This window comes from Salmo trutta, chromosome 36 (assembly GCF_901001165.1).
Source record: "Salmo trutta chromosome 36, fSalTru1.1, whole genome shotgun sequence".
NCBI lineage: Eukaryota > Metazoa > Chordata > Actinopteri > Salmoniformes > Salmonidae > Salmo > Salmo trutta.
The window spans coordinates 21,336,516-21,362,298 of NC_042992.1; the positions used below are offsets into that span (position 1 = coordinate 21,336,516).

At 44.8% G+C, this 25,783-nt stretch overlaps 1 protein-coding gene across 8 annotated transcripts in view; it reads right to left on the reverse strand.

The window, feature by feature from the left end:
- Positions 1-25,783, reverse strand: part of LOC115175632 (triple functional domain protein) — a 119,237-nt gene that overhangs the window by 44,731 nt on the left and 48,723 nt on the right. For 5 of the 8 annotated variants that reach the window (XM_029735031.1, XM_029735026.1, XM_029735030.1 and 2 more), the window contains exons 5-24: positions 23,521-23,713; positions 19,081-19,185; positions 18,729-18,925; positions 18,281-18,494; positions 14,763-14,885; positions 14,094-14,285; positions 9,001-9,159; positions 8,394-8,624; positions 7,608-7,730; positions 7,163-7,354; positions 6,863-7,032; positions 3,800-3,974; positions 2,740-2,935; positions 2,456-2,622; positions 1,616-1,735; positions 1,148-1,339; positions 810-862; positions 606-702; positions 383-497; positions 181-296 (exon numbers count right to left, since the gene is read on the reverse strand). In XM_029735031.1, coding sequence (XP_029590891.1) covers positions 181-296; positions 383-497; positions 606-702; positions 810-862; positions 1,148-1,339; positions 1,616-1,735; positions 2,456-2,622; positions 2,740-2,935; positions 3,800-3,974; positions 6,863-7,032; positions 7,163-7,354; positions 7,608-7,730; positions 8,394-8,624; positions 9,001-9,159; positions 14,094-14,285; positions 14,763-14,885; positions 18,281-18,494; positions 18,729-18,925; positions 19,081-19,185; positions 23,521-23,713 — 3,130 coding nt within the window. Of the gene's footprint in view, positions 1-180; positions 297-382; positions 498-605; positions 703-809; positions 863-1,147; positions 1,340-1,615; positions 1,736-2,455; positions 2,623-2,739; positions 2,936-3,799; positions 3,975-6,862; positions 7,033-7,162; positions 7,355-7,607; positions 7,731-8,393; positions 8,625-9,000; positions 9,160-14,093; positions 14,286-14,762; positions 14,886-18,280; positions 18,495-18,728; positions 18,926-19,080; positions 19,186-23,520; positions 23,714-24,086; positions 24,269-24,741; positions 24,801-25,783 lie in introns of those variants that run through there. The other 3 variants (XM_029735033.1, XM_029735034.1, XM_029735028.1) reach the window with 3 other exon arrangements.

A 25,783-nucleotide genomic window follows, 5' to 3' on the forward strand; every position in this document is an offset into this window, starting at 1 on the left:
CGAGAGGTAGAGAGGTAGAGAGAGAGAGTGAGATAGAGAGGTAGAGAGAGAGAGAGAGAGAGAGTGTGAGAGAGGGTGTGATAGAGAGATAGAGAGAGTGAGACAGATGGGTAGAGAGAGACAGAGTGAGATAGAGATAGAGACAGAGTGATTGAGAGTGTGTGTAAATTGTGTGTGTACCTGTTTGGCACTGCGTTCAAACACCACGTATTGCTGACACTGGTCCAGCCGTCGTCTCCTCATGGTCCAGAAGTGGAGAACACGGTTCTCTCTCTGTAACAACTCATTCAGGATGTCTGACCGCAACACAGATATTACATTCCATTATACTGTCTTTGATAAAGCATTCTTCTGGAATAATATGAATGTGTGTGATACTCACTCTTGACCTGTTGTTCCGGTGCTTTGACATGGCTGAGCATCCCAGGCATGTTAACACTGTTCCTGTGCATGTACTTCAGGAACACATCCGCATTACGTCTGGCCAGGGTACAAGCCTAGAGAAACACACACACAGTTAGGGACATGGCTAACAGCTGTGAGTGTGTTGGTCTGTGTGTGTGTGATGGCGTTTTGTTTTTATGTGTGTGTGTGTGTGTTCCTACCTTGAGGAAGGCCTCTTTCTGTTCCAGGTGTTTGCTGATCATGGGGGTGACGTGGTCTGACTCACAGTTAGGACCCAGTTTATCAGCCCCCCCACACCAGTCCTCTTCCCTCTTATACTCCTGTTCCAGGCTCTCCAACACACTGCACACCTGTTTCAGTCAGATATATACAGTACATAAACTACAGCTCCCATAATGCCACACCAGTCCTCTTCCCTCTTATACTCCTGTTCCAGGCTCTCCAACACACTGCACACCTGTTTCAGTCAGATATATACAGTACATAAACTACAGCTCCCATAATGCCACATCAGTCCTCTTCCTTCTTATGCTCCAGGTTCACCAACACACTACGCACCTGTTAGGATCAGCAATGGGTTTAAAACTTCAGTTCCCATAATGCACATTTCCAAACACCTACATACTTGTTGATCATGTAACAATATTGGCACTTTCTAGCATGTCCATCTGGTAACTGCCTACCCCTTTAGTCCAGACTCAAAACGTTCCCCTGCCCCCTGCCCTGAGAGGGCGCCCCCTACCTGTTCAGAGGTCTTGTAGAAGGCTACAGAGGCATTGACCAGTTTCAGCCTGTCCTCCATCTTCAACATGAGCTGCTGCCAGTGGGACGCTACGCTCTCAGCACAGTCTCTGATCAGGTCCATGTCATAGTGGTTGGCCTGCAGTAACACCTCAGCCTTCTGCTGCACCTGCAGAGCACTCTGGTGGGTCTTCTACGAGGAGGAGAGGAGAGAGGGATGAGGAGAGAGAAAGGGTTTATATTATACAATATCAAAATGGGAGAAAGAGAAAATAATGGGGAATAAAGATGGAAAGAGAGAGAATGGGATAGAGAGAGAGAGAGAGAGAGAGAGAGAGAGAGAGAGAGAGAGAGAGAGAGAGAGAGAGAGAGAGAGAGAGAGAGAGAGAGAGAAGCAGAATGATACATTTGTTTATCAATGTATAAGAATGAAAGAGTGTTATGTTGCGTTGTGAACGGCTGTGCTCACCTCGATGGCATGCTGGAACTGTTCGTGTTCTCTCTGTAACTGTTCTGCTTCCTGTAGAGAACTAGCTGTGATCAGACCAGCATTCAGCATAGACTCCCCATTACGGATCCATCCTAGGACCTGCACAGACCAGGAACAAGGATATAAGTTATCAGGATAGCATTTTAGTACTGTTCCCACTGGTACTTACCTGGTCTTTACTGTAGTGGTGTTTCTACTGGTATATAATGGGAAATAATGTGGTATCAATTGATGGTTCTGGTGTCGTAGCTGTAGACACTGCTCCAGGTGTGTGTGTGCGCATGCGTACCTGTTTGACTTCGGCCTGTAGGTGTCGCAGCTGTACACACTGCTCCAGGTGTGTGTGTGCGCATGCGTACCTGTTTGACTTCGGCCTGTAGGTGTCGCAGCTGTACACACTGCTCCAGGTGTGTGTGTGTACCTGTTTGACTTCGGCCTGTAGGTGTCGCAGCTGTACACACTGCTCCAGGTGTGTGAGTGTGTGTGTGTACCTGTTTGACTTCGGCCTGTAGGTGTCGCAGCTGTACACACTGCTCCAGGTGTGTGTGTGTACCTGTTTGACTTCGGCCTGTAGGTGTCGCAGCTGTACACACTGCTCCAGGTGTGCGAGTGTGTGTGTGTACCTGTTTGACTTCGGCCTGTAGGTGTCGCAGCTGTACACACTGCTCCAGGTGTGTGTGTGTACCTGTTTGACTTCGGCCTGTAGGTGTCGCAGCTGTACACACTGCTCCAGGTGTGTGTGTGTGTGTACCTGTTTGACTTCGGCCTGTAGGTGTCGCAGCTGTACACACTGCTCCAGGTGTGTGTGTGTGTGTGTACCTGTTTGACTTCGGCCTGTAGGTGTCGCAGCTGTACACACTGCTCCAGGTGTCTCCTGTGTTGTTCGCCTGCTACGTCCAACTCCTGCTGCTTCTCATGGAGGAACTCCAGCAGGTCCTGAACACGAGTAGCCATGTCCACATCCCTGTCACACAGCAACTCCACACCTGGAGGGAAAGGACAGGGAGAGACAGAAAGAGAGGGGGGGATGGAGAGAGAGAAAGAGAGAAAGAATATCATTCAATGTAAGCTCCGTCGGGCACTTGTGTGTTGCTGCTACTCACCAGAGGCCTGTACTTCGTTGACGTACTGCAGCAGTTCCTGTCCCTGGTGGATGACGTCAAAGGTCAGGTTGTTCATGGTCAGGGCCTTGTCAGCGTGGTGCTGGAGTCTCTGTTCTGCCAGGGTCAGGTCCTCTGTATCAAACTCACTCATCTGAACAGTCAACTCCTCGTTCCACGACTCCAGGTCTGAGATGATCTGGGGGGGGGAGAGAAGGGTGGTGAGATATATACAGTTCCTTCAGAAAGTATTTATACCCCTTGATCTATTGCACATTTTGTTGTGTTACAGCCTGAATTCAAAATGGAATTCATCTACACACAATACCCCATAATGACAAAGTGAAAACATGTTTTTAGAAATCCCTGAGTGGTTTCCTTCCTCTCCGGCAACTGAGTTAGGAAAGACACCTGTATCTTTGTAGTGACTGGGTGTATTGATACACCATCCAAAGTGTAATTAATAACTACACCATGCTCAAAGGTGCCCTTCTTTGTGAGGCTTTGGAAAACCTCCCTGGTCTTTGTGGTTGAATCTGTGTTTGAAATTCACTGCTCGACTAAGGGACCTTACAGATCATTTTATGTGTGGGGTACAGAGATGAGGTAGTCATTCAAAAAGCATGTTAAACCCTATTATTGCACACAGTCCATGCAACTTATTATGTGACTTGTTTAGTAAATGTTTACTCCTGAACTCATTTAGGTTTGCCATAACAAAAGGGTTGAATACTTATTGACGCAAGACCTTTCAGCTTTTACATTTGTAATAATTTCTAAATATTTCTGAAAACATAATTCCATTTTGACATTGGGGTATTTTAAATTCAGACTGTAACAACAAAATGTGGAATAAGTCAAGGGGTGTCAATACTTTCTGAAGGCTCTGTAGATGCAGACATGTGTGGACACACAAGGTGAGGATTCACACACATGTGTGTCATTGAGTCGGGTAATCTAAAAACAGAAGACTAGGTTATGTCACTGAGCTAAAGTCTAGACAAGTTCACCGGATCTCCTCTGCCACACACACACACCCTTTCCACCCCCACCATACACTCACATCGATGGCGTCCCTTTCAAAGATGCGTAGCTGCAGGAAGAGTTCTAGTTTGATCTTCCTCTCCTGAAACAGCTCCTCCATCTGAGCCTGGGCCTCGTCCAGCTGCAGTAACACACTCTCTATGTGGTTGATGGAGCTGTTGTGGGGAGTCTTGTTACTGGAGATAGCAGAGTCCCTACCATAGGAGAGAACACACACACACACACACCGACACACACACACACACACACACACACACATTGAAGAAAACATACACACACAAACAATTGGACATGGTATTTACCAGGGGTTGGAATCGGTTCAGGAAAGAGAACAGAAAAACGAGAACATAAGTGATCTATACTGTTCCGGAACAGAACCATAATTTCAAAAGCTTGGGAACCGGTTAATAACGCTATTTTACATTCCAGGATTTTTTTCACAGTCCCACAAAAAACACAAAGCGCCAATGCAAATCCCTCACTGTCACTTAGAAACATATTCCAGTGTCTGCCTGCCTGCCAGCTGAAAATCTTTGCCAGTTTGTGTGTGTAGCCCCTCCCACTCCCTCTAAAGCGTGCATATTCTACTGTAGCCCCTCCCTCCAAAGCATGTATATTCTACTGTAGCCCCTCCCCCTCCCTCCAAAGCATGTATATTCTACTGTAGCCCCTCCCCCTCCCTCCAAAGCATGCATATTCTACTGTAGCCCCTCCCCTCCCTCCGATGATGCATATTCTACAGTAGCCCCTCCCCCTCACTCACTCCAAAGCGTGCATATTCTATTGTAGCCCCTCCCCCTTCCTACAAAGCGTGCAAATTCTACTGTAGCCCCTCCCCCTTCCTCCAAAGCATGCATATTCTACTGTAGCTACTGACACAAGGGAGAGAGATTTTTAATTAGAGAACAATTGATACACTTTCCATGCTAGTTAAGGATACTATAGTTATCACGTTTCACATTGAATTTATTAACTACAAAAAGGTAAGACAAACTCAGCAAAAAAAGAAACGTCCCTTTTTCAGGATCCTGTTTTTCAAAGATAATTCGTAGAAATCCAAATAACTTCACAGATCTTCATTCTAAAGGGTTTAAACACTGTTTCCCATGCTTGTTCAATGAACCATAAACAATTAATGAACATGCACCTGTGGAACGGTCGTTAAGACACTAACGGCTTACAGACGGTAGGCAATTAAGGTCACAGTTATAAAACTTAGGACACTTAAGAGGACTTTCTACTGACTCTGAAAAACACCAAAAGAAAGATGCCCAGGGTCCCTGCTCCTCTGCGTGAACGTGCCTTAGGCATGCTGCAAGGAGGCATGAGGACTGCAGATGTGGCCAGGGCAATAAATTGCAATGTCCGTACTGTGAGACGCCTAAGACAGCGCTACAGGGAGACAGGACGGACAGCTGATCGTCCTCGCAGTGGCAGACCACGTGTAAGAACACCTGCACAGGATCGGTACATCCGAACATCACACCTGCAGGACAGGTACAGGATGGCAACAACAACTGCCCAAGTTACACCAGCAACGCACAATCCCTCCATCAGTGCTCAGACTGTCCGCAATAGGCTGAGAGAGGCTGGACTGAGGGCTTGTAGGCCTGTTGTAAGGCAGGTCCTCACCAGACATCACAGGCAATAACGTCGCCTATGGGCACAAACCCACTGTCGCTTGACCAGACAGGACTGGAAAAAGTGGTCTTCACTGACGAGTCGCGGTTTTGTCTCACCAGGGGTGATGGTTGGATTAGCATTTATCGCCGAAGGAATGAGCGTTACACCGAGGCCTGTACTCTGGAGCGGGATCAATTTGGAGGTGGAGGGTCCATCATGGTCTGGGGCGGTGTGTCACAGCATCATCGGACTGAGCTAGTTGTCTTTGCAGGCAATCTCAACGCTATGCGTTACAGGGAAGACATCCTCCTCCCTCATGTGGTACCCTTCCTGCAGGCTCATCCTGACATGACCCTCTAGCATGACAATGCCACCAGCCGTACTGCTCGTTCTGTGCGTGATTGATTTCCTGCAAGACAGGAATGTCAGTGTTCTGCTATGGCGAGCGAAGAGCCTGGATCTCAATCCCATTGAGCACGTCTGGGACCTGTTGGATCGGAGGGTGCAGTCCATGAGGAGGAGATGCACTGCAGTACTTAATGCAGCTGGTGGCCACACCAGATACTCATTGTAACTTTTGATTTTGACCCCCTCCTTTGTTCAGGGACACATTATTCCATTTCTGTTAGTCACATGTCTGTGGAACTTGTTCAGTTTATGTCTCAGTTGTTGAATCTTGTTATGTTCATACAAATATTTACACATGTTAAGATTGCTGAAAATAAACGCAGTTGACAGTGAGAGGACATTTCTTTTTTTGCTGAGTTTATTTACATTTTTATTCTGGTTCCGCTCTGCAGACACAAGCTTGTTACTTGGCTAGCTCTGGTCTGGCTCTCGAAAACTCTCGGAGGCATTATGTGTAATGTCATGGAACTGAGAGTCAAGGGCTAGCTCTGGTCCAAAGTTAGCTAACACATCAGAGTCTAAGCCCTGTCTAAGCCGCATATTCACACAGACACAGCATTGTAGCAGAGTCCTGGGGATTCTACATAATTAACCACACTTATGTAACCAGCATTATGTAACAATACCCAGAGGGGGGGGGGGAGAGAGAGAGAGAGAGAGAGAGAGAGAGAGAGAGAGAGAGAGAGAGAGAAAGGGGGGGGGGAAGAGAGAGGGAGAGAGAGAGAGCTTCAATGTGTGTTGAGGGCTAGGTCTCAGACTCACACACTTGATATTAATAGAACCAGAATCATGGTCAGAGATGTCAAATACATGGATCTCTCTAACTCTCAACCTACTGCTTCTCTCCATCTCTCTCTCTCTCATCTGGCAGTCCGCTATGTGAGGATGTTGTTGTTTTATCTTCCTCTCCTCCTCTTCTCTCTTCCATCCTACTTACCTTCTGCACAGTTTCTTCTAATTCATTTTGTGTGTGTGTTAGTGTGTGTACGTGTGTGTTGAGTGTGTGTTGAGTGTGTACGTCTGTGTGCACACCTGTGTGTGTGTGTTCTACCTGAGCTGCTGGATGAGGTCCTCTCCCTCCTTGATGACGTTGACAGTGACCTGGAGGATGGTCAGCTGCTGCTGGCTGAAGCGTTTGATCAGGTCCTGCACCGCCTCCACAGACTCAGCATACACATCATCTAACAGCTCCTTCTGCAGCTCCTCCAGCCACGTCCACAGCTAGAGAGATGATTAACATGTCACACACACACATTCCAGTAAGATGTCGCGCTACTTGACGACGCATCCCCATCTCCACCCACCGCCCCACCCCCCCACACACACACCCTCCCTCCCTCCCACCCTGTACCTCTTTGACGTGTGTGTGGAAGGCGACAGACATGTCCAGCAGGACTTTGCGTTGCTCCACCCTCCTGACAAAGTCCTGGATGCGGTCCTCCAGCTGGTGGGCTGCCTGGTAGATCTCCTCTGGATCACATTCTCCTGTTTGGGCCAGCTGCTCTGCCGCCTCCAGCAGCTTGTCAGCGTTAGTATAGGTGTTCTGGAGGAAGGACAGAACCATTCCACAGAGATAGACAGAGGGGGAGAGAGACAGAGAGGAGGAGTGATGGGGGAGAAGAAAAGAGGGAGGACAGTTAACAAGAGAAAGGGAGAAGGGGAGGAGAGAGAGACAGTATTTAGTGCAAAGATGGAGAAAGCGAGAGTATGTGATGGAGAGAGGAAAGGGAAATGGGAAGATCAAGAGAGGAAAAGTAAAGAGAGAAAAAGCAGAGACATGAAGAGAGGTGTCCTACCTGGGCGACCTCCTCGAAGTCCTCGTGTCGTTTCTGTAGCGCTCTGGCTCGATGGAGGGACTTCCCAACGCCTGTGTGTTTACTGAGGAAGGCCTCCCCGTGGTTCTCTATCCAGTCCAGAACCTGCACATACACAAGCATGCACAGTTAGCTAAGTGGCATAGAAGTTCAGGCTGTGGGGCAGAGGAAAAAGGGGTTGTCGTGAGAGAGAAAACAGCATGCTACTCCAGTCAGTAGGCAGAGGAAGGTAGACGACAGAGAGGATGACTTCCCTCCCATCTGGTCATTTCTAGATAGGGGAAAGCTTTTGTCAAATTGACGCATTTTAGCTAACCCTAACGCTTTTCCTAACCTTAACCTAACTCCCCTTACCTGCTCAATTAATTCTCCTAACCTGCTGCGTAAGTTCTCCTAAACCTGCTACGAAAAGTCAAGTTTGACAAAAGCTGTATCCCTTCTAGACAAAACCCTCATGTTCCTTCCACCTTTCTTTCTCCCTCTTCACGCCTTCCTTGTCCTGCTCTCGCCCTCCTTCTCAGATCTTTCTCCATCCCACTCTCTCTGCCTCTACCACTTGGCAGAATACCCCTCACCTGGATACTGGCCAGCAGCATCGCCATGGCAACAGTTACCTTGGCTACAAGGGTGATGCCTACTAGTGTGTCCATACATTTCCAGTATGTGTATCATTTATGTGATCCCTGCGAGTATTGAACACACGACCTTGGCGTGGCTAGAGCCAGGCTCTTCCCAACTGAGCCACACAGGGTCAGAACTAGTCCACACCTGCTGTACGTCTTGCTGGAACACGCACAGCTGGAGCCTCTGGTGCAGGCGGACTTTGCGGTGTTGCCAGATATTCTCCAGTTGTCTCTGGTGGTGCAGCACCTCGTGTATCACATCCAGCACATGGTGCACCGCCTTGCTGTAGTTGGCCGAGGCCGTTAGCGAATCAGCCCCCCCCGGGGTCAGAGGGCGCTGGAGCTTATCCAATAGGGCCTTACCGTCCTGGCTGACCTGGGGGAGGGCGAAGGAAAAAGTTCTAAAAGGCTTGAGCACATACAGTACATACAAACACACATGTACATACAAACACACATGTACAAACGTGTTAGTATAGAACTTGCTAGTGATACCACACACCCACACACACCCTAACCATCACACCCACCCCAAACACACACCTACACCAGTGGAGGCTGGTGGGGGGAGATATAGGAGGACGGGCTCATTGTAATGGCTGTAATGGAGTCAAACCTGGTTTCCATATGTTTGATGTGTTTGCTAACATTGCATTAATTAAATTCCAGCCATTAAAATGAGTCCATCCTCCTATAGCTCCTCCCAGCAGCTTCCACTGACCCACACCAACACTCACACACATGTATGTTACCTCTGGGTATGCAGCAGTGCTGTTTACCTCTGAGTAGGCAGCAGTGATGTGTTCGTAGAGACCCTGGTGGTGGTGGATAGCATCTTCTAGGTCCTGGAGCTCCGAAGGTAGATCCACCTCTCCACACGCCTTACACCACGAGTCCACATTACCCATGTACTGTAGACACAGGAACACAAACACATTACACACACGCCTTACACCACGAGTCCACATTACCCATGTACTGTAGACACAGGAACACAAACACATTACACACACGCCTTACACCACGAGTCCACATTACCCATGTACTGTAGACACAGGAACACAAACACATTACACACACGCCTTACACCACGAGTCCATGTTACTCATTTACTATAGAGAGGAACACACACACACACACACACACACACACACACACACACACACACACAAACGATGCTCAAAGCGCTGTGTCTAGTAACTATGTATATGTATTGCTCATTTTGGAAATATTTTGAGAGTCAGTGCATTATTCTACCATGATTCCACCATGATAACCTGGATGTCACACGGCCAGGTTAGTTCTTTGTAAATGATTCCACCATGATAACCTGGGTGTCACATGGCTAGGTTAGTTCTTTGTAAATGATTCCACCATGATAACCTGGATGTCACAAGGCTAGGTTAGTTCTTTGTAAATGATTCCACCATGATAACCTGGATGTCACACGGCTAGGTTAGTTCTTTGTAAATGATTCCACCATGATAACCTGGATGTCACATGGCTAGGTTAGTTCTTTGTAAATGATTCCACCATGATAACCTGGATGTCACACGGCTAGGTTAGTTCTTTGTAAATGATTCCACCATGATAACCTGGATGTCACACGGCTAGGTTAGTTCTTTGTAAATGATTCCACCATGATAACCTGGATGTCACACGGCCAGGTTAGTTCTTTGTAAATGATTCCACCATGATAACCTGGATGTCACACGGCTAGGTTAGTTCTTTGTAAATGATTCCACCATGATAACCTGGATGTCACACGGCTAGGTTAGTTCTTTGTAAATGATTCCACCATGATAAATAACCTGGATGTCACACGGCTAGGTTAGTTCTTTGTAAATGATTCCACCATGATAACCTGGGTGTCACATGGCTAGGTTAGTTCTTTGTAAATGATTCCACCATGATAACCTGGATGTCACACGGCTAGGTTAGTTCTTTGTAAATGATTCCACCATGATAACCTGGATGTCACATGGCTAGGTTAGTTCTTTGTAAATGATTCCACCATGATAACCTGGATGTCACACGGCTAGGTTAGTTCGTTGTAAATGATTCCACCATGATAACCTGGATGTCACACGGCTAGGTTATTTCTTTGTAAAGGATTCCACCATGATAACCTGGATGTCACATGGCTAGGTTAGTTCTTTGTAAATGATTCCACCATGATAACCTGGATGTCACATGGCTAGGTTAGTTCTTTGTAAATGATTCCACCATGATAACCTGGATGTCACATGGCTAGGTTAGTTCTTTGTAAATGATTCCACCATGATAACCTGGATGTCACACGGCTAGGTTAGTTCTTTGTAAATGATTCCAATCCTGATGGGACAATAGAGGAAAACAACTAAAGAAAAACATTAAAGAAAAACAAAGCAACAGTAAACATCCCCCCAAAAAATGGAAGGCAGTTCACCTGGGTACCAGTCCAGGGCTTGACATTCAAGTAAATTTGAGAGTGGCACACATGGGCCAGTAGCAAGTGAAAACTGGGCCAAGATCACAGGAAAGCAAGTTATGCACGCAGAATTTCAATCGTGGGGGATTTCGTTTAGCCAACCATACAATCTGATAATAAAATAAAACCATTCCCCACTCTGAATGATGACATATAACCCATATTAAACATTTTAAGATGTAACATTCCCCTCCAGAAATAAGCCCAATAACATATTGATGAAAAGCAATATCTTTAGAGCCTGTACATATTATCTGCAGGTGTGCTATTTTAGCAATACGCATGATCACTGTCTGATGCAGCCTCGTGGCTACATGGCTGAAGCATGATCACCTGTCTGATGCAGCCTCGTGGCTACATGGCTGAAGCATGATCACTGTCTGATGCAGCCTCGTGGCTACATGGCTGAAGCATGATCACCTGTCTGATGCAGCTTCGTGGCTACATGGCTGAAGCATGATCACTGTCTGATGCAGCCTCGTGGCTACATGGCTGAAGCATGATCACCTGTCTGATGCAGCCTCGTGGTTACATGGCTGAAGCATGATCACCTGTCTGATGCAGCCTCGTGGCTACATGGCTGAAGCATGATCACCTGTCTGATGCAGCTTCGTGGCTACATGGCTGAAGCATGATCACCTGTCTGATGCAGCCTCGTGGCTACATGGCTGAAGCATGATCACCTGTCTGATGCAGCCTCGTGGCTACATGGCTGAAGCATGAACACCTGTCTGATGCAGCCTGGTGGCTACATGGCTGAAGCATTATCACTTGTCTGAAGCAGCCTCGTGGCTACATGGCTGAAGCATGGGGTTGCTCCTCTGCATTGTTTAGCACAATAGGCTAATCATTAGCTAGATAAAAGACTAAATATGATCTTGTTGCTTGTTTAATGTCCTAAAAAAACTCCCACTGGCACTAATAACATCATGTGATTTTACAGTGTTTATAAATACAGTGTATTTCTGTGAATCTGAGTTTGGAAACGTACTGGCCCAAGGGGGCCATATGAAAGCATGATTAACTGGCCCGATGAGCTCGGCAGATGTTGCCGGGCCAGTGGACAGCCCTGGATGTCGAGCCCTGTAGTCTCTTTAGCTAATCCACTCCCTGTATTCCATGTACTGTGCCAAAGAAAAAACGGCACCTGCTGGAGAATGATTTTGGGCCCAGTTATCCCTCTCGCTTCGCCTCTTCCTCTTTGGTGCAACTCACACATTTCAGTTAATTACTATAGCTCCCGCCAATCAGTGTAAATTGTAAATGCCGGATCTCTTTGGCAAGACGCATCATTCACCCAAGTTTCGTCAAAATCGGGCCACAGTCCCCTCCCCGATTTCAACGTGGGGGACAAAAAGACATAGCAGAGAATAAAATAAAAGAAGAAGTCACATGGGAATATTAAACAAACCAACACAGTAGGATTCTAATCTAATTGTAATCTCACTGCACACTCTCATCATACAGAGATCACACACACCAGAGAATGTGTATGTATGTACAGCTGAAGTCAGAAGTTTACATACACTTAGGTTGGAGTCATTAAAACTTGTTTTTCAAACACTCCACAAACGCCTGGTTAACAAACTATAGTTTTGGCAAGTCGGTTAGGACATCTACTTTGTGCATGACACAAGTAATTTTTCCAACAATTGTTTACAGACAGATTATTTCACTTATAATTCACCGTATCACAATTCCAGTGGGTCAGAAGTTTACATACACTAAGTTGACTGTGCCTTTAAACAGCTTGGAAAATTCCAGAAAATTATGTCATGGCTTTAGAAGCTTCTGATAGGCTAATTGACATCATTTGAGTCAATTGGAGGTGTACCTGTGGATGTATTTCAAGGCCTACCTTCAAACACAGTGCCTCTTTGCTTGACATCATGGGAAAATCAAAAGAAAACAGCCAAGACCTCAGAAAAACATTGTAGACCTCCACAAGTCTGGTTCATCCTTAGGAGCAATTTCCAAATGCATGAAGGTACCATGTTCATCTGTACAAACAATAGTACGCAAGTATAAACACCATGGGACCACGCAGCCGTCATACCGCTCAGGAAGGAGACGCGGTCTGTCTCCTAGAGATGAACATACTTTGGTGCGAAAAGTGCAAATCAATCCCAGAACAACAGCAAAGGTCCTTGTGAAGATGCTGAAGGAAACAGGTACAAAAGTATCTATATCCACAGTAAAATGAGTCCTATATCGACATAACCTGAAAGGCCGCTCAGCAAGGAAGAAACCACTGCTCCAAAACCGCCATAAAAAGCCAGACTACGGTTTGCAACTGCACATGGGGACAAAGATCATACTTTTTGGAGAAATGTCCTCTGGTCTGATGAAACACAAATAGAACTGTTTGGCCATAATGACCATCGTTATGTTTGGAGGAAAAAGGGGGAGGCTTGCAAGCCGAAGAACACCATCCCAACCATGAAGCATGGGGGTGGCAGCATCCTGTTGTGGGGGTGCTTTGCTGCAGCCTCAGGGGCCGGTTGCACTTCACAAATAGATGGCATCATGAGGGAGGAAAATTATGTGGATATATTGAAGCAACATCTCAAGACATCAGTCAGGAAGTTAAAGCTTGGTCACAAATGGGTCTTCCAAATGGACAATGACCCCAAGCATACTTCCAAAGTTGTGGCAAAATAGCTTAAGGACAACAAAGTCAAGGTATTAGAGCGGCCATCACAAATTCTCTCTACAATTATTCTGACATTTCACATTCTTAAAATAAAGTGGTGATCCTAACTGACCTAAGACAGGGAATTTTTACTAGGATTAAATGTCAGGAATTGTGAAAAACTGAGTTTAAATGTATTTGGCTAAGGTGTATGTAAACTTCCGACTTCAACTGTGTGTAGGTGTGTGTGTGTGTGTGTGTGTAGGTAGGTAGGTATCTATGTATGTAGGTATGTATTGGTGTATGTGTGTGTGTAGGTAGGTAGGTAGGTAGGTAGGTAGGTAGGTAGGTAGGTAGGTAGGTAGGTAGGTAGGTGTATGTAGGTAGGTAGGTAGATAGATATGTATGTAGAAATGTATGTGTGTATGAGTGTCTCCATGTATTCTCCATGTGTCTACCCTCGAATAATCAGAATACACAAAGAGAGGAGGCTTTGTGAAGTAGCATCTATGGAAAATGGTTGAATTTCATGGAAAATGTACTATTTTTCTTTCTTTAACTGTGGAACATGAAAGGATACAATGATGAGAGTAATACCATTGAATATTTCTATTGGGAAAGAGGACCGCCCTGATTCTCCATTTGGAATTCTACAAACTCAGCAATTCTATGTGTGTGCCTACCTGCTTGCCTGGATGTGTGTATTCCTGTGTGTGACGAGTGTCTGTACCACCACCACCCACCTGGTCACATTTCTGGTGGAAGGCGGCAGACATCTCCAGCAGTGTGCTGCGTTCATCCAGGGCAGCAGCGAAGGCTTTCCACTCCGCTTCCAGCTGACCTGAGATCTGTTTAATCTGCACAGAGGCATAGTGACCAGACTCCAATAGCCTGTTACCCACTGACATTATCCTGTTGATGTTCACATACACATTCTGGAGTGGGGAGGGGATTGGGGTGAGGGAGAGAGAGAAACATTGATTTGGTTTATTTAGCTATTCAGATAACAGACAAATAAACATAGATATTTCCAACAACAACAAAAAAATGTTCCGAAATCCCCAATTTAGCGTACTGGCATTCCAGATTCTGGTTGTAGAAAGGATTGGAGTGATGTCAGTATGGAAGGATGCCAGCTTTGTAATAGCTACCTATGGATTCCCTATGGACCTAGCCTCAACTAGACAGGGTGTGTGTGCACACGAGAGAGAGCTTGCATTGATTTTAGTGCAGCGCTAAATGTCAGTGCGCGTTTCCATCTGCAGAGTCATCATCTAGCTGAGGCAAAACAGTAGATTCATCTCCTGCTTTAAAGCCATCCGTTTCAGAACCATTATGTAAGCCTGTATGGATACAGCTCCTAGCTGTGTAATAGCCCGCTGCCCAGTGTGTGTGTGTGTGTGTTTTCTTACCATGCAGTTCATAGCGAAGTGGTTGTGCTGCGTCTGTAGCTCCATGGCGTGTGGGTGGTTGTTGCCGATCTCGGTGTAGCCGGCCAGGAACAGACCTTTGTTGGCCATTATCCAATCAAACATCTGAGGGAAAGACACCCAAACACGTTAGAGACGGGATAGTGCAGGCAGCTAACAGCTACAGATGGTAGAGTGTGCTTCGGTCTGTATCATTGTGCTTGTGTGTGGGTGTATCATTGTGTGTACTGTATACTGCTTAGTGGGACTACTGTATGTGTGTGTATGCTTGCATGTGTGAATGTGTGTGTGTGTATTTTTCTTTATTTTTACAATTTTCGACATTGTAGAATAATAGCGAAGGTATCAACACACATATGGAATCATGTAATAACCAAAAAAGTGTTAAACAAATCAAAACAAAGTTTCTATTTGAGATTCTTCAAAATAGCCACACTTTGCCTTGATGACAGATTTGCACACTCTTCGCCTTCTCTCAACCAGCTTCATGAGGTAGTCACCTGGAATGCATTTCAATTCTCAGGTGTGCCTTGTTAAAAGTTAATTTGTGGATTTTTTTCCCTTCTTAATGCATTTGAGCCAATCATTTGTGTTGTGACAAGGTAGGGGTGTTATACAGAAGATAAAAGGCCAAGTCCATATTATGGCAAGAACAGCTCAAATAAGCAAAGAGAAACAACAGTCCATCATTACTTTAAGATATGAAGGTTGGTCAATCCGCAAAATGTCAAGAACTTTGAAAGTTTCTTCAAGTGCAGTCGCAAACACCATCAAGTGCTATGATGAAACTGGTTCTCATGAGGACCGTCACAGGAAAGGAAGACCCAGAGTTACCTCTGCTGCAGAGGATAAGTTCATTAGAGTTACCAGCCTCAGAAATTTCAGCCCAAATAAATGCTTCACAGAGTTCTAGTAACAGACATCTCAACATCAACTGTTCAGAGGAGACTGTGAATCAGGCCTTCATGGTCAAATTGCTTCAAAGAAACCACTACTAAAGGATACCAATAAGAAGAAGAGACTTGCTTGGGCCAAGAAACAGGAACAATGGACATTAGACCGGTGGAAAGCTGTCCTTTGGTCTGAGGAGTCCAAATTTGAGATTTTCGGATCCAAACGCCGTGTCTGTGAGATGCAGAGTAGGTGAACAGATGATCTCTGCATGTGTGGTTCCCACCGTGGAGCATGGAGGAGAAGGTGTGATAGTGCTTTGCTGGTGACACTGTCAATGATTTATTTAGAATTCAAGGCATACATAATCAGCATGGCTACCAAAGCATTCTGCAGCGCTACGCCATCCCATCTGGTTTGCGCTAAGTGGGACTATCATTTGTTTTTCAACAGGACAATGACCCAAACACACCTCCAGGCTGTGTAAGGGCTATTTGACCAAGGAGAGTGATGGAGTGCTGCATCAGATGACCTGGCCTCCACAATCACCCGACCTCAACCCAATTGAGATGGTTTGGGATGAGTTGGACCGCAGCGTGAAGGAAAAGCAGCCAACAAGTGCTCAGTATACACTACCGTTCAAACGTTTGAGGTCACTTAGACATGTCCTTGTTTTTGAAAGAAAAGCACATTTTTTGTTCATTAAAATAACATCAAATTGATCAGAAATACAGTGTAGACACTGTTCATGTTGTAAATGACTAACGTAGCTGGAAATGGCTTATTCTTTTAATAGAATATCTACATAGGCGTACAAAGGCCCATTATCTGCAACCATCACGCCTGTGTTCCAATGGCACGTTTTGTTAACTAATCCAAGTTTATCATTTTAAAAGGCTAATTGATCATTAGGAAACCCTTTTGCAATTATGTTAGCACAGCTGAAAATTGTTGTCCTGATTAAAGAAGCAATAAAACTGGCCTTCTTTAGACTAGTTGAGTATCTGGAGCATCAGCATTTGTGGGTTTGATTACAGGCTCAAAATGGTCAGAAACAAAGGACTTTCTTCTGAAACTCGTCAGTCTATTCTTGCAAAGAAAAAGCCATATCTCACACTGGCCAATAAAAAGAAAAGATTAAGATGGGCAAAATAACACAGAAAACAGACACTGGACAGAGGAAGCTTTGAAAAAAGTGTTATTGACAGACGAATCTAAGTTTGAGGTGTTCGGATCACAAAGAAGAACATGGAGGGTTACTTGACGCCATCTGTCAAGCATGGTGGAGGCAAAGTGATGGTCTGGGGGTGCTTTGGTGGTGGTAAAGTGGGAGATTTGTACAGGGTGAAAGGGATCTTGAAGAAGGAAGGCTATCACTCCATTTTGCAAAGCCATGCCATACACTGTAGACGGCGCTTAATTGGAGCCAATTTCCTCCTATAACAAGAAAATGACCCAAAGCACACCTCCAAACTATGCAATAACTATTTAGGGAAGAAGCAGTCAGCTGGTATTCTGTCTATAATGGAGTGGCCAGCACAGTCACCGAATCTCAACCCTATTGAGCTGTTGTGGGAGCAGCTTGACCGTATGGTACGTAAGAAGTGCCCATCAAGCCAATCCAATTTGTGGGAGGTGCTTCAGGAAGCATGGGGTGAAATCTCTTCAGATTACCTCAACAAATTGACAACTAGAATGCCAAAGGTCTGCAAGGCTGTAATTGCTGCAAATGGAGGACTCTTTGACGAAAGCAAAGTTTGAAGGACACACTTATTATTTCACTTAAAAATCCTTATTTATAATGACTATATTTCCTATTCATTTTAACACTGATTTCCTGTATGTTTTCATGGAAAACAAGGACATTTCTCAGTGACACCAAACTTTTGAACGGTAGTGCATTTGGGAACTCCTTCAAGACTGTTGGAAAAGCATTCCAGGTTTCCAAGTGTGCAAAGCTGCCATCAAATCACATTTTATTGGTCATATACACATATTTAGCGATGTTATTGCTTGTGTTCCTAGCTCCAACAGTACCGTAATATCTAAAAATTCACAACAATATACATAAATCTAAAAGTAAAATAATGGAATTAAGAAATATATAAATCTTAGGATGAGGCAAAGTGTGGCTACTTTGAAGAACCTAAAATATATTTTGATTAGTTTAATACTTTTTTGGTTACTACATGATTCCATATGTGCTATTTCATAGTTTTGATGTCTTCACTATTATTCTACAATGTAGAAAATAGTAAAAATAAAGAAAAACCCTTGAATGAGTAGGTGTGTCAACATTTTTGACTGGTACTGTATGTGTGTGTGTGTGTGTCTGTGAATCACTAGGCACAGGAAGAAGAGAGATGAGCTGAGTGTCATAAGAGAATACCAACAGCCTCTTCAGAGCTAACTACTGTCTATCGTGTCCTAGCAACAAGCCCTACCGCAGTCCAACACTGCTATCTGTCTATTCTACAGTAACTATTGACGGTATCAGTTATACTCTATCAGTCTATTACACTGGATCTATTCAGCCCCCTACACACACACATACAAATCCCACTAGCAGTTTGGCTGTTGTCTTTTCCTATACTCTCCATCCATGGTACCTTCTCTGCATCCTGTTCGAAGAGGCGGAGCTGGAAACACTGGTCCAGCTGGAGTTTCCTGATGTGCCAGGCCTGGTGGAGGTGTTGTCGTGTGCTGTGGAGTTTGTCCAGCAGGGTGGCGACGCGCGGCACCAGCCCCTGGGTGTCAGCGTTACACACACCGCTAGCGTTAGAGTTCCTGTACGACTCACTGCTCTGGATACGCTGCAGCAACCTGGGAGAGAGGACACAATGTGAAATAACACACACACACACACACACACACACACACACACACACACACACACACACACACACACACACACACACACACACACACACACACACACACACACACAACCAGCAGTTTAAAATTAGCCTCACCATCAGTCTGAGTGAGCGTGTGTGTGTGTGTGTGTGTGTGTGTGTGTGTGTGTGTGTGTGTGTGTGTGTGTGGTGCGTAGCCTACCTCTGTCCCTCCGTATCCAGTTCCTCTATAGGAGCTTTGATGACCTTCTTCTTCAGCGTGGCGTGTTCCTCTATCATGCGCCGCGCCCCGTCCAGGTCCGTGGGGAAGTCTTTCCTCGCCACCACCTCCTGCATCTCCTCCAGCCTCGACAACATGTGACCCGCGTGCCCCGTAAACTCCTCAAACGCAACCCGCACCTGGAAAAGAACGAAGACACTGTATGGATTGATTGCTAAATTGATTGATTGACCTGTGGTTGTAGTACTGACTAAGAGAGCTAAAGTGGGTGTTTAAGTCGGTGTATTTTGGTTTTTGCAAACCATTGATTGATGAATTGATTGACTGGTCGTACCTCGATCCACTCGTCATGGTTGTATTCTAGACTTCCCTCGAAGTCAGAGGTCAGCTGGGAGGGGTCAACCACCTTAGATAGACCCTCCAACGACACCATGGTGGTCTAGAGAGAGATGGAGAAGGGGAAGATGAGGAGGAAAGGTAAAGAGGGAAGGGAAGAAAGGGAAGAGAGGGAGGGATAGAGAAGGCTTTAAATCAATTCTAACATCATCACAGCCTTTTGGTTGTGTTCAAGTTCAACGCCCACTCCGTGCTCACCGTGTCAGTGACACACAGCAATAATGGTGATTCAGACACTCAGATAGACACATTTGATTGGCTATGACAAAACGGGGAGGGGTGACGACAGAGGGTCATCTCTCTCGGTCTCGTTCTCCCTCTCTCTTCATCTTGATTTAGTCTGCTGATTTCATATTGCGTTTTTGGGGACATTTAGAAAATTACTTTTACCTCAGAAAAGGTAAAACACATGTCTGTACAGATTGAGAAATATGGGAGAGATTGTTTCTGTTCTCAAGTGATTTATGTTGCCAAGATAATACCAACCCACACAGCAAGGTCAACACCCACACGCTGTGTCAGATTGAAGGATAGACAGAGGGATGAGGAGAGACACCTGACAAAGCCTTGCGTGGGCAAGATTAGCGAAAGAAAGAAATAACAGAAAGAAAAAAAGACAGACAGACAAAGAGAGAGAGAGAGAGAGAGCGAGAGAGAGAGAGAAAACAAGCTGAGAACCCCTCTAAAGCCAAAGAAAGGCAGACAGAAAGAGTAAAGCACAATTCTAAGAGTTCTCTTCTATTGACAAGTCCAGGAAAGAATGCATCAGTCCATCTCTCCATCTGCTATAGAAGACTGTTCCATCTGTTAATGGTAAGAATGCATCAGGCCATCTCTCCATCTCCTATAGAAGACTGTTCCATCTGTTCCATATGTTAATGGTAAGAATGCATCAGGCCATCTCTCCATCTCCTATAGAAGACTGTTCCATCTGTTAATGGTAAGAATGCATCAGTCCATCTCTCCATCTCCTATAGAAGACTGTTCCATCTGTTAATGGTAAGAATGCATCAGTCCATCTCTCCATCTCCTATAGAAGACTGTTCCATATGTTAATGGTAAGAATGCATCAGTCCATCTCTCCATCTCCTATAGAAGACTGTTCCATCTGTTCCATCTGTTAATGGTAAGAATGCATCAGTCCATCTCTCCATCTCCTATAGAAGACTGTTCCATCTGTTAATGGTAAGAATGCATCAGTCCATCTCTCCATCTCCTATAGAAGACTGTTCCATCTGTTAATGGTAAGAATGCATCAGGCCATCTCTCCATCTCCTATAGAAGACTGTTCCATCTGTTAATGGTAAGAATGCATCAGTCCATCTCTCCATCTCCTATAGAAGACTGTTCCATCTGTTAATGGTAAGAATGCATCAGTCCATCTCTCCATCTCCTATAGAAGACTGTTCCATCTGTTAATGGTAAGAATGCATCAGTCCATCTCTCCATCTCCTATAGAAGACTGTTCCATCTGTTAATGGTAAGAATGCATCAGTCCATCTCTCCATCTCCTATAGAAGACTGTTCCATCTGTTAATGGTAAGAATGCATCAGTCCATCTCTCCATCTCCTATAGAAGACTGTTCCATCTGTTAATGGTAAGAATGCATCAGTCCATCTCTCCATCTCCTATAGAAGACTGTTCCATATGTTAATGGTAAGAATGCATCAGTCCATCTCTCCATCTCCTATAGAAGACTGTTCCATCTGTTAATGGTAAGAATGCATCAGTCCATCTCTCCATCTCCTATAGAAGACTGTTCCATATGTTAATGGTAAGAATGCATCAGGCCATCTCTCCATCTCCTATAGAAGACTGTTCCATCTGTTAATGGTAAGAATGCATCAGGCCATCTCTCCATCTCCTATAGAAGACTGTTCCATCTGTTAATGGTAAGAATGCATCAGCCCATCTCTCCATCTCCTATAGAAGACTGTTCCATATGTTAATGGTAAGAATGCATCAGGCCATCTCTCCATCTCCTATAGAAGACTGTTCCATCTGTTAATGGTAAGAATGCATCAGTCCATCTCTCCATCTTTCTCTCTATCCCCTCCATCTCCAATAGAAGACTGTTCCAGCTGTTAATAATGAAATGTTCCAATGTTTTTAAAGCATAACCCAGATTTGGATGGAAAAGTGATTTTCACTGAGCAAAATGTGGCGCTGAAAAACACACATGTACATATGACCTCACTGACCTCGACTAGCCTGTACCTCCGATTCCTGTACTGTATATAGCCTCGTTGTTTTTTTATTTATTGTGTTACTTTTTTCTTACTTTATTTTGCAAATATTTTCTTAGTTACTTATTTAAAAATATGACATTGTTGGTTAAGGGCTTGTAAGTAAACATTTCACGGTAAGGAATGCTTGTTGTATTCGGCATGTGACAAATAACATTTGATTTGACACACATTGGCCTCGCGCACACAGCAGGGTAAAGAGAACGGGTGGTGTTTAATGGCGTGTGTTCTGCCCTATGGCGACTGGCTGACAGAGTGACACGCGGCTTTACACACCATCAACCAATCAATAAAGCCCTCTGAGACAACCCAATACCACAGCAGTGCTCTAACAGGGTGACTGTGTGTGTGGCTGTGTGGAGGGCTGTGTGTGTCAACTTAATACAACATCAAAAGTAGCACTCCACACAGCAGAGAGACGGCAAATAAAACCAGCAAATAAACCTAATCTAATAGGCTAGAGCTTCACTACATTATTGCAATGCTCTGCAGGATTTTCAACACTATTACAAGTCATCAAGCCTACAAGCCTATCAAAAACAATTCAAAACAGCAGTGTGTGTGAATTAAAACAAGCAGAGCTCCATACAATATCCCATTGTGATTCTAAATCACAAATTTAAAACAGCAAAGAGCATAATAAGCAGTGCTCCTCAAAGTCACGGTCAAAACATACCATATTGTTGTTGGGTTTGTTACGTTTCAGCAAAGTCACAGTCAAAACATACCATATTGTTGTTGGGTTTGTTACGTTTCAGCAAAGTCACGGTCAAAACATACCATATTGTTGTTGGGTTTGTTACGTTTCAGCAAAGTCACAGTCAAAACATACCATATTGTTGTTGGGTTTGTTACGTTTCAGCAAAGTCACAGTCAAAACATACCATATTGTTGTTGGGTTTGTTACGTTTCAGCAAAGTCACAGTCAAAACATACCATATTGTTGTTGGGTTTGTTACGTTTCAGCAAAGTCACAGTCAAAACATACCATATTGTTGTTGGGTTTGTTACGTTTCAGCAAAGTCACGGTCAAAACATACCATATTGTTGTTGGGTTTGTTACGTTTCAGCAAAGTCACAGTCAAAACATACCATATTGTTGTTGGGTTTGTTACGTTTCAGCAAAGTCACAGTCAAAACATACCATATTGTTGTTGGGTTTGTTACGTTTCAGCAAAGTCACAGTCAAAACATACCATATTGTTGTTGGGTTTGTTACGTTTCAGCAAAGTCACAGTCAAAACATACCATATTGTTGTTGGGTTTGTTACGTTTCAGCAAAGTCACAGTCAAAACATACCATATTGTTGTTGGGTTTGTTACATTTCAGCAAAGTCACAGGCATTAAATTGCAATGAATGCAGTGACACGGTACAGTATAGTATAGTACAGTAAAGGACAGTATAGTACAATACAGTATAGTACTGTACAACATAGTATAGGACAGTATAGTATAGTACAGTAAAGGACAGTATAGTACAGTATAGTATAGTTAGGGTTGCAAAGCTACTGGTAATTTACCAGTCATGGAATCTTCTATAATTTTGGTCATCTATGTTAATTTACACTTGAATAACTTTTAAAACATATTCATATATAGTATACATTTTTTATATCTGAGTTTCTAGTGGATCAACCATATGGTTCAATAGCCTAATTAATGAAAAGGCATCTAATCAACAATGGCATAACTCTTCCAACTATTTACTTTTTTCACAACTGCCACCAATTTGGGGCCAAAACATTTACAACTAAAAAAGATTGACAAAGTAAAATAAATAATGCTGAAACCCTCATATTAAAACACCAATGGTATTCACTGAGTTTATGGTTTATATTTAATGTTTACAGCTTTGTCATTCTATTGTTTATTTGAAAATCATCTCATTTGATTATATGATATATTTGACATGGCCACACAGGGGCCAGAGATCATTACAGACACCTGGGAGAATCTGAAGAACCCAAAAGGGCCACTAGATGTGTTGATCAAATACATAAAATCCTTGAAAGTTACAAATATTCAGCTAGTTTACTGGTAAACTTCAAAAGTTTCCAGTAACACACCCTCCCCTTTGCAACCCTAAGTACAGAACACTACAGTATAGTACAATAAAAACTAAAATGTTACCTCAAATTCGAACTTGGAGCTGCCGAAGTTGGTGCGTTGTTTCTGCCAGAAGTTGTCTGGTTTGATGATGAGCGCTATGTGAATACAGCAGGGGAACGACTCCTGGAGGATCTTCAGAAGAGATTTGATACTGTCCCATTTACTGCCTCGCATGTCTACTATGACTGTGAAGCCATGCTGGATCACCTCCTCACTGGACCGAGGGAGGGAGGAGGAGGAGGAGGAGGAGGAGGAGGAGGAGGGAGAAGGAAGGTGGTAGCGAAAGAGTGAGAGTGGGTGGTATGGCAAGATAAGGAGAGAGGAGAGCGTGGGAGGGAGAGAGAAGGTAGGACGGGGAGAGGTGGTAGCGAAAGAGTGAGAGGGTGAGAAAGGGGAGGGGGTAGAGAAACGGGGAGGATGGTGAGTGGGAGGTAGAGAAAGAGGGAAGGGAGGAGGGAGAGAGAGAATCAAAACAAACCATGAGATGGTGATGACGCATTTGCTGTACTGTGAGAAGCACAGGGTACGCACTACGAATTCACACACACACACACCCACACACAGAATGATAAATCACAAAAACCTACAGTGATTTCCATCCAGATTGGGAGAAAAATCAATCAGAATAATGACCAAAAGGAAGCAAAAAAAGAGACTCAATCCATCATCAGCATCAAGACTGTAGTTCAACTAAGATTCTCCCCACAGCATCACACATCTCCTGCATGGCTAGTAATAAACACTGCATCTAGTTATCCCCCTCTCTCTTTCTCTATTCCCCCTCTTTCTCTCTCTCGTTTCCCTCTCTCTCTCTATTCCCCCCTCCCTCTCTCACGGCTGACCTCAACACTCAGACCCAGAGAGTTTCATATCTCAGGAGAATACACAATTCCTCTCTACTTCACTCACTCTCTTTCTAGAGCTATCCTTTATCTCCCTTAATCCCTTATTCCTCTCAATTCCTTATTCTCTCCTAACACTTGCTTTCTGGATTCCTTCCCTTTCTATCCAGCCTTCCCTCCTCTCTGTCTAATGCCTGTCTGTCAGCAACTCTGACTCCCACTACACTGAGCAGAGAGAGAGAGAGAGAGGAGAGAGGAGAGAGAGGGAAACACAAATAAGGTAACAGAGAAAGTGGGGAGCGAAATATCTACATTTTATCTACATAGAGAGAGAGTAGAAGAACGGTTAAAAGAGAGTTTTTTTAATGAGGAGTGAGATACAATGCAGAGAGAGACGTACCTAGGAGAGAGCAGCGGTGTATAGACCTACTCATCCGCAGCTATCATCACAACTACTGAGCTGATCTAGCAACCGTACCGCCTCTGCGACACTCTGTTCTACTCAAACACACACACACACGCACGCACGCACACACACACACGCACGCACACAAACACACACTCCTCCCTCTCTGTTTTAATCCCTTGCTCTCTCCCGCTCCATGCTCCACTCTCTCTACCCTCCCTCACTCCCTCCTTTTCCTTCGGACTCTCTATCTCTCTCTCTCCATCCCTCACTCCGTCCTTTTCCTTCGGACTCCCCATCCCTCACTCCGTCCTTTTCCTTCGGACTCCCCATCTCTCTCTACCCTCCCTCACGCCCTCCTTTTCCTTCGAACTCTCCATCCCTCACTCCCTCCTTTTCCTTCGGACTCTCCATCTCTCTCTCTCCATCCCTCACTCCGTCCTTTTCCTTTGGACTCTCCATCTCTCTCTCTCCATCCCTCACTCCGTCCTTTTCCTTTGGACTCTCCATCTCTCTCTCTCCATCCCTCACTCCGTCCTTTTCCTTCGGACTCTCCATCCCTCACTCCCTCCTTTTCCTTCGGACTCTCCATCCCTCACTCCGTCCTTTTCCTTCGGACTCTCCATCCCTCACTCAGTCCTTTTCCTTCGGACTCTCCATCTCTCTCTCCATCCCTCACTCCATCCTTTTCCTTCGGACTCTCCATCCCTCACTCCGTCCTTTTCCTTCGGACTCTCCATCCCTCACTCCCTCCTTTTCCTTCGGACTCTCCATCCCTCACTCCATCCTTTTCCTTCGGACTCTCCATCTCTCTCTCCATCCCTCACTCCATCCTTTTCCTTCGGACTCTCCATTTCTCTCTCTCCATCCCTCACTCCCTCCATTTCCTTCGGACTCTCTATCTCTCTCTCTCCATCCCTCACTCCATCCTTTTCCTTCGGACTCTCCATCTCTCTCTCTCCATCCCTCACTCCGTTCTTTTCCTTCGGACTCTCCATCTCTCACTCAGTCCTTTTCCTTCGGACTCTCCATCTCT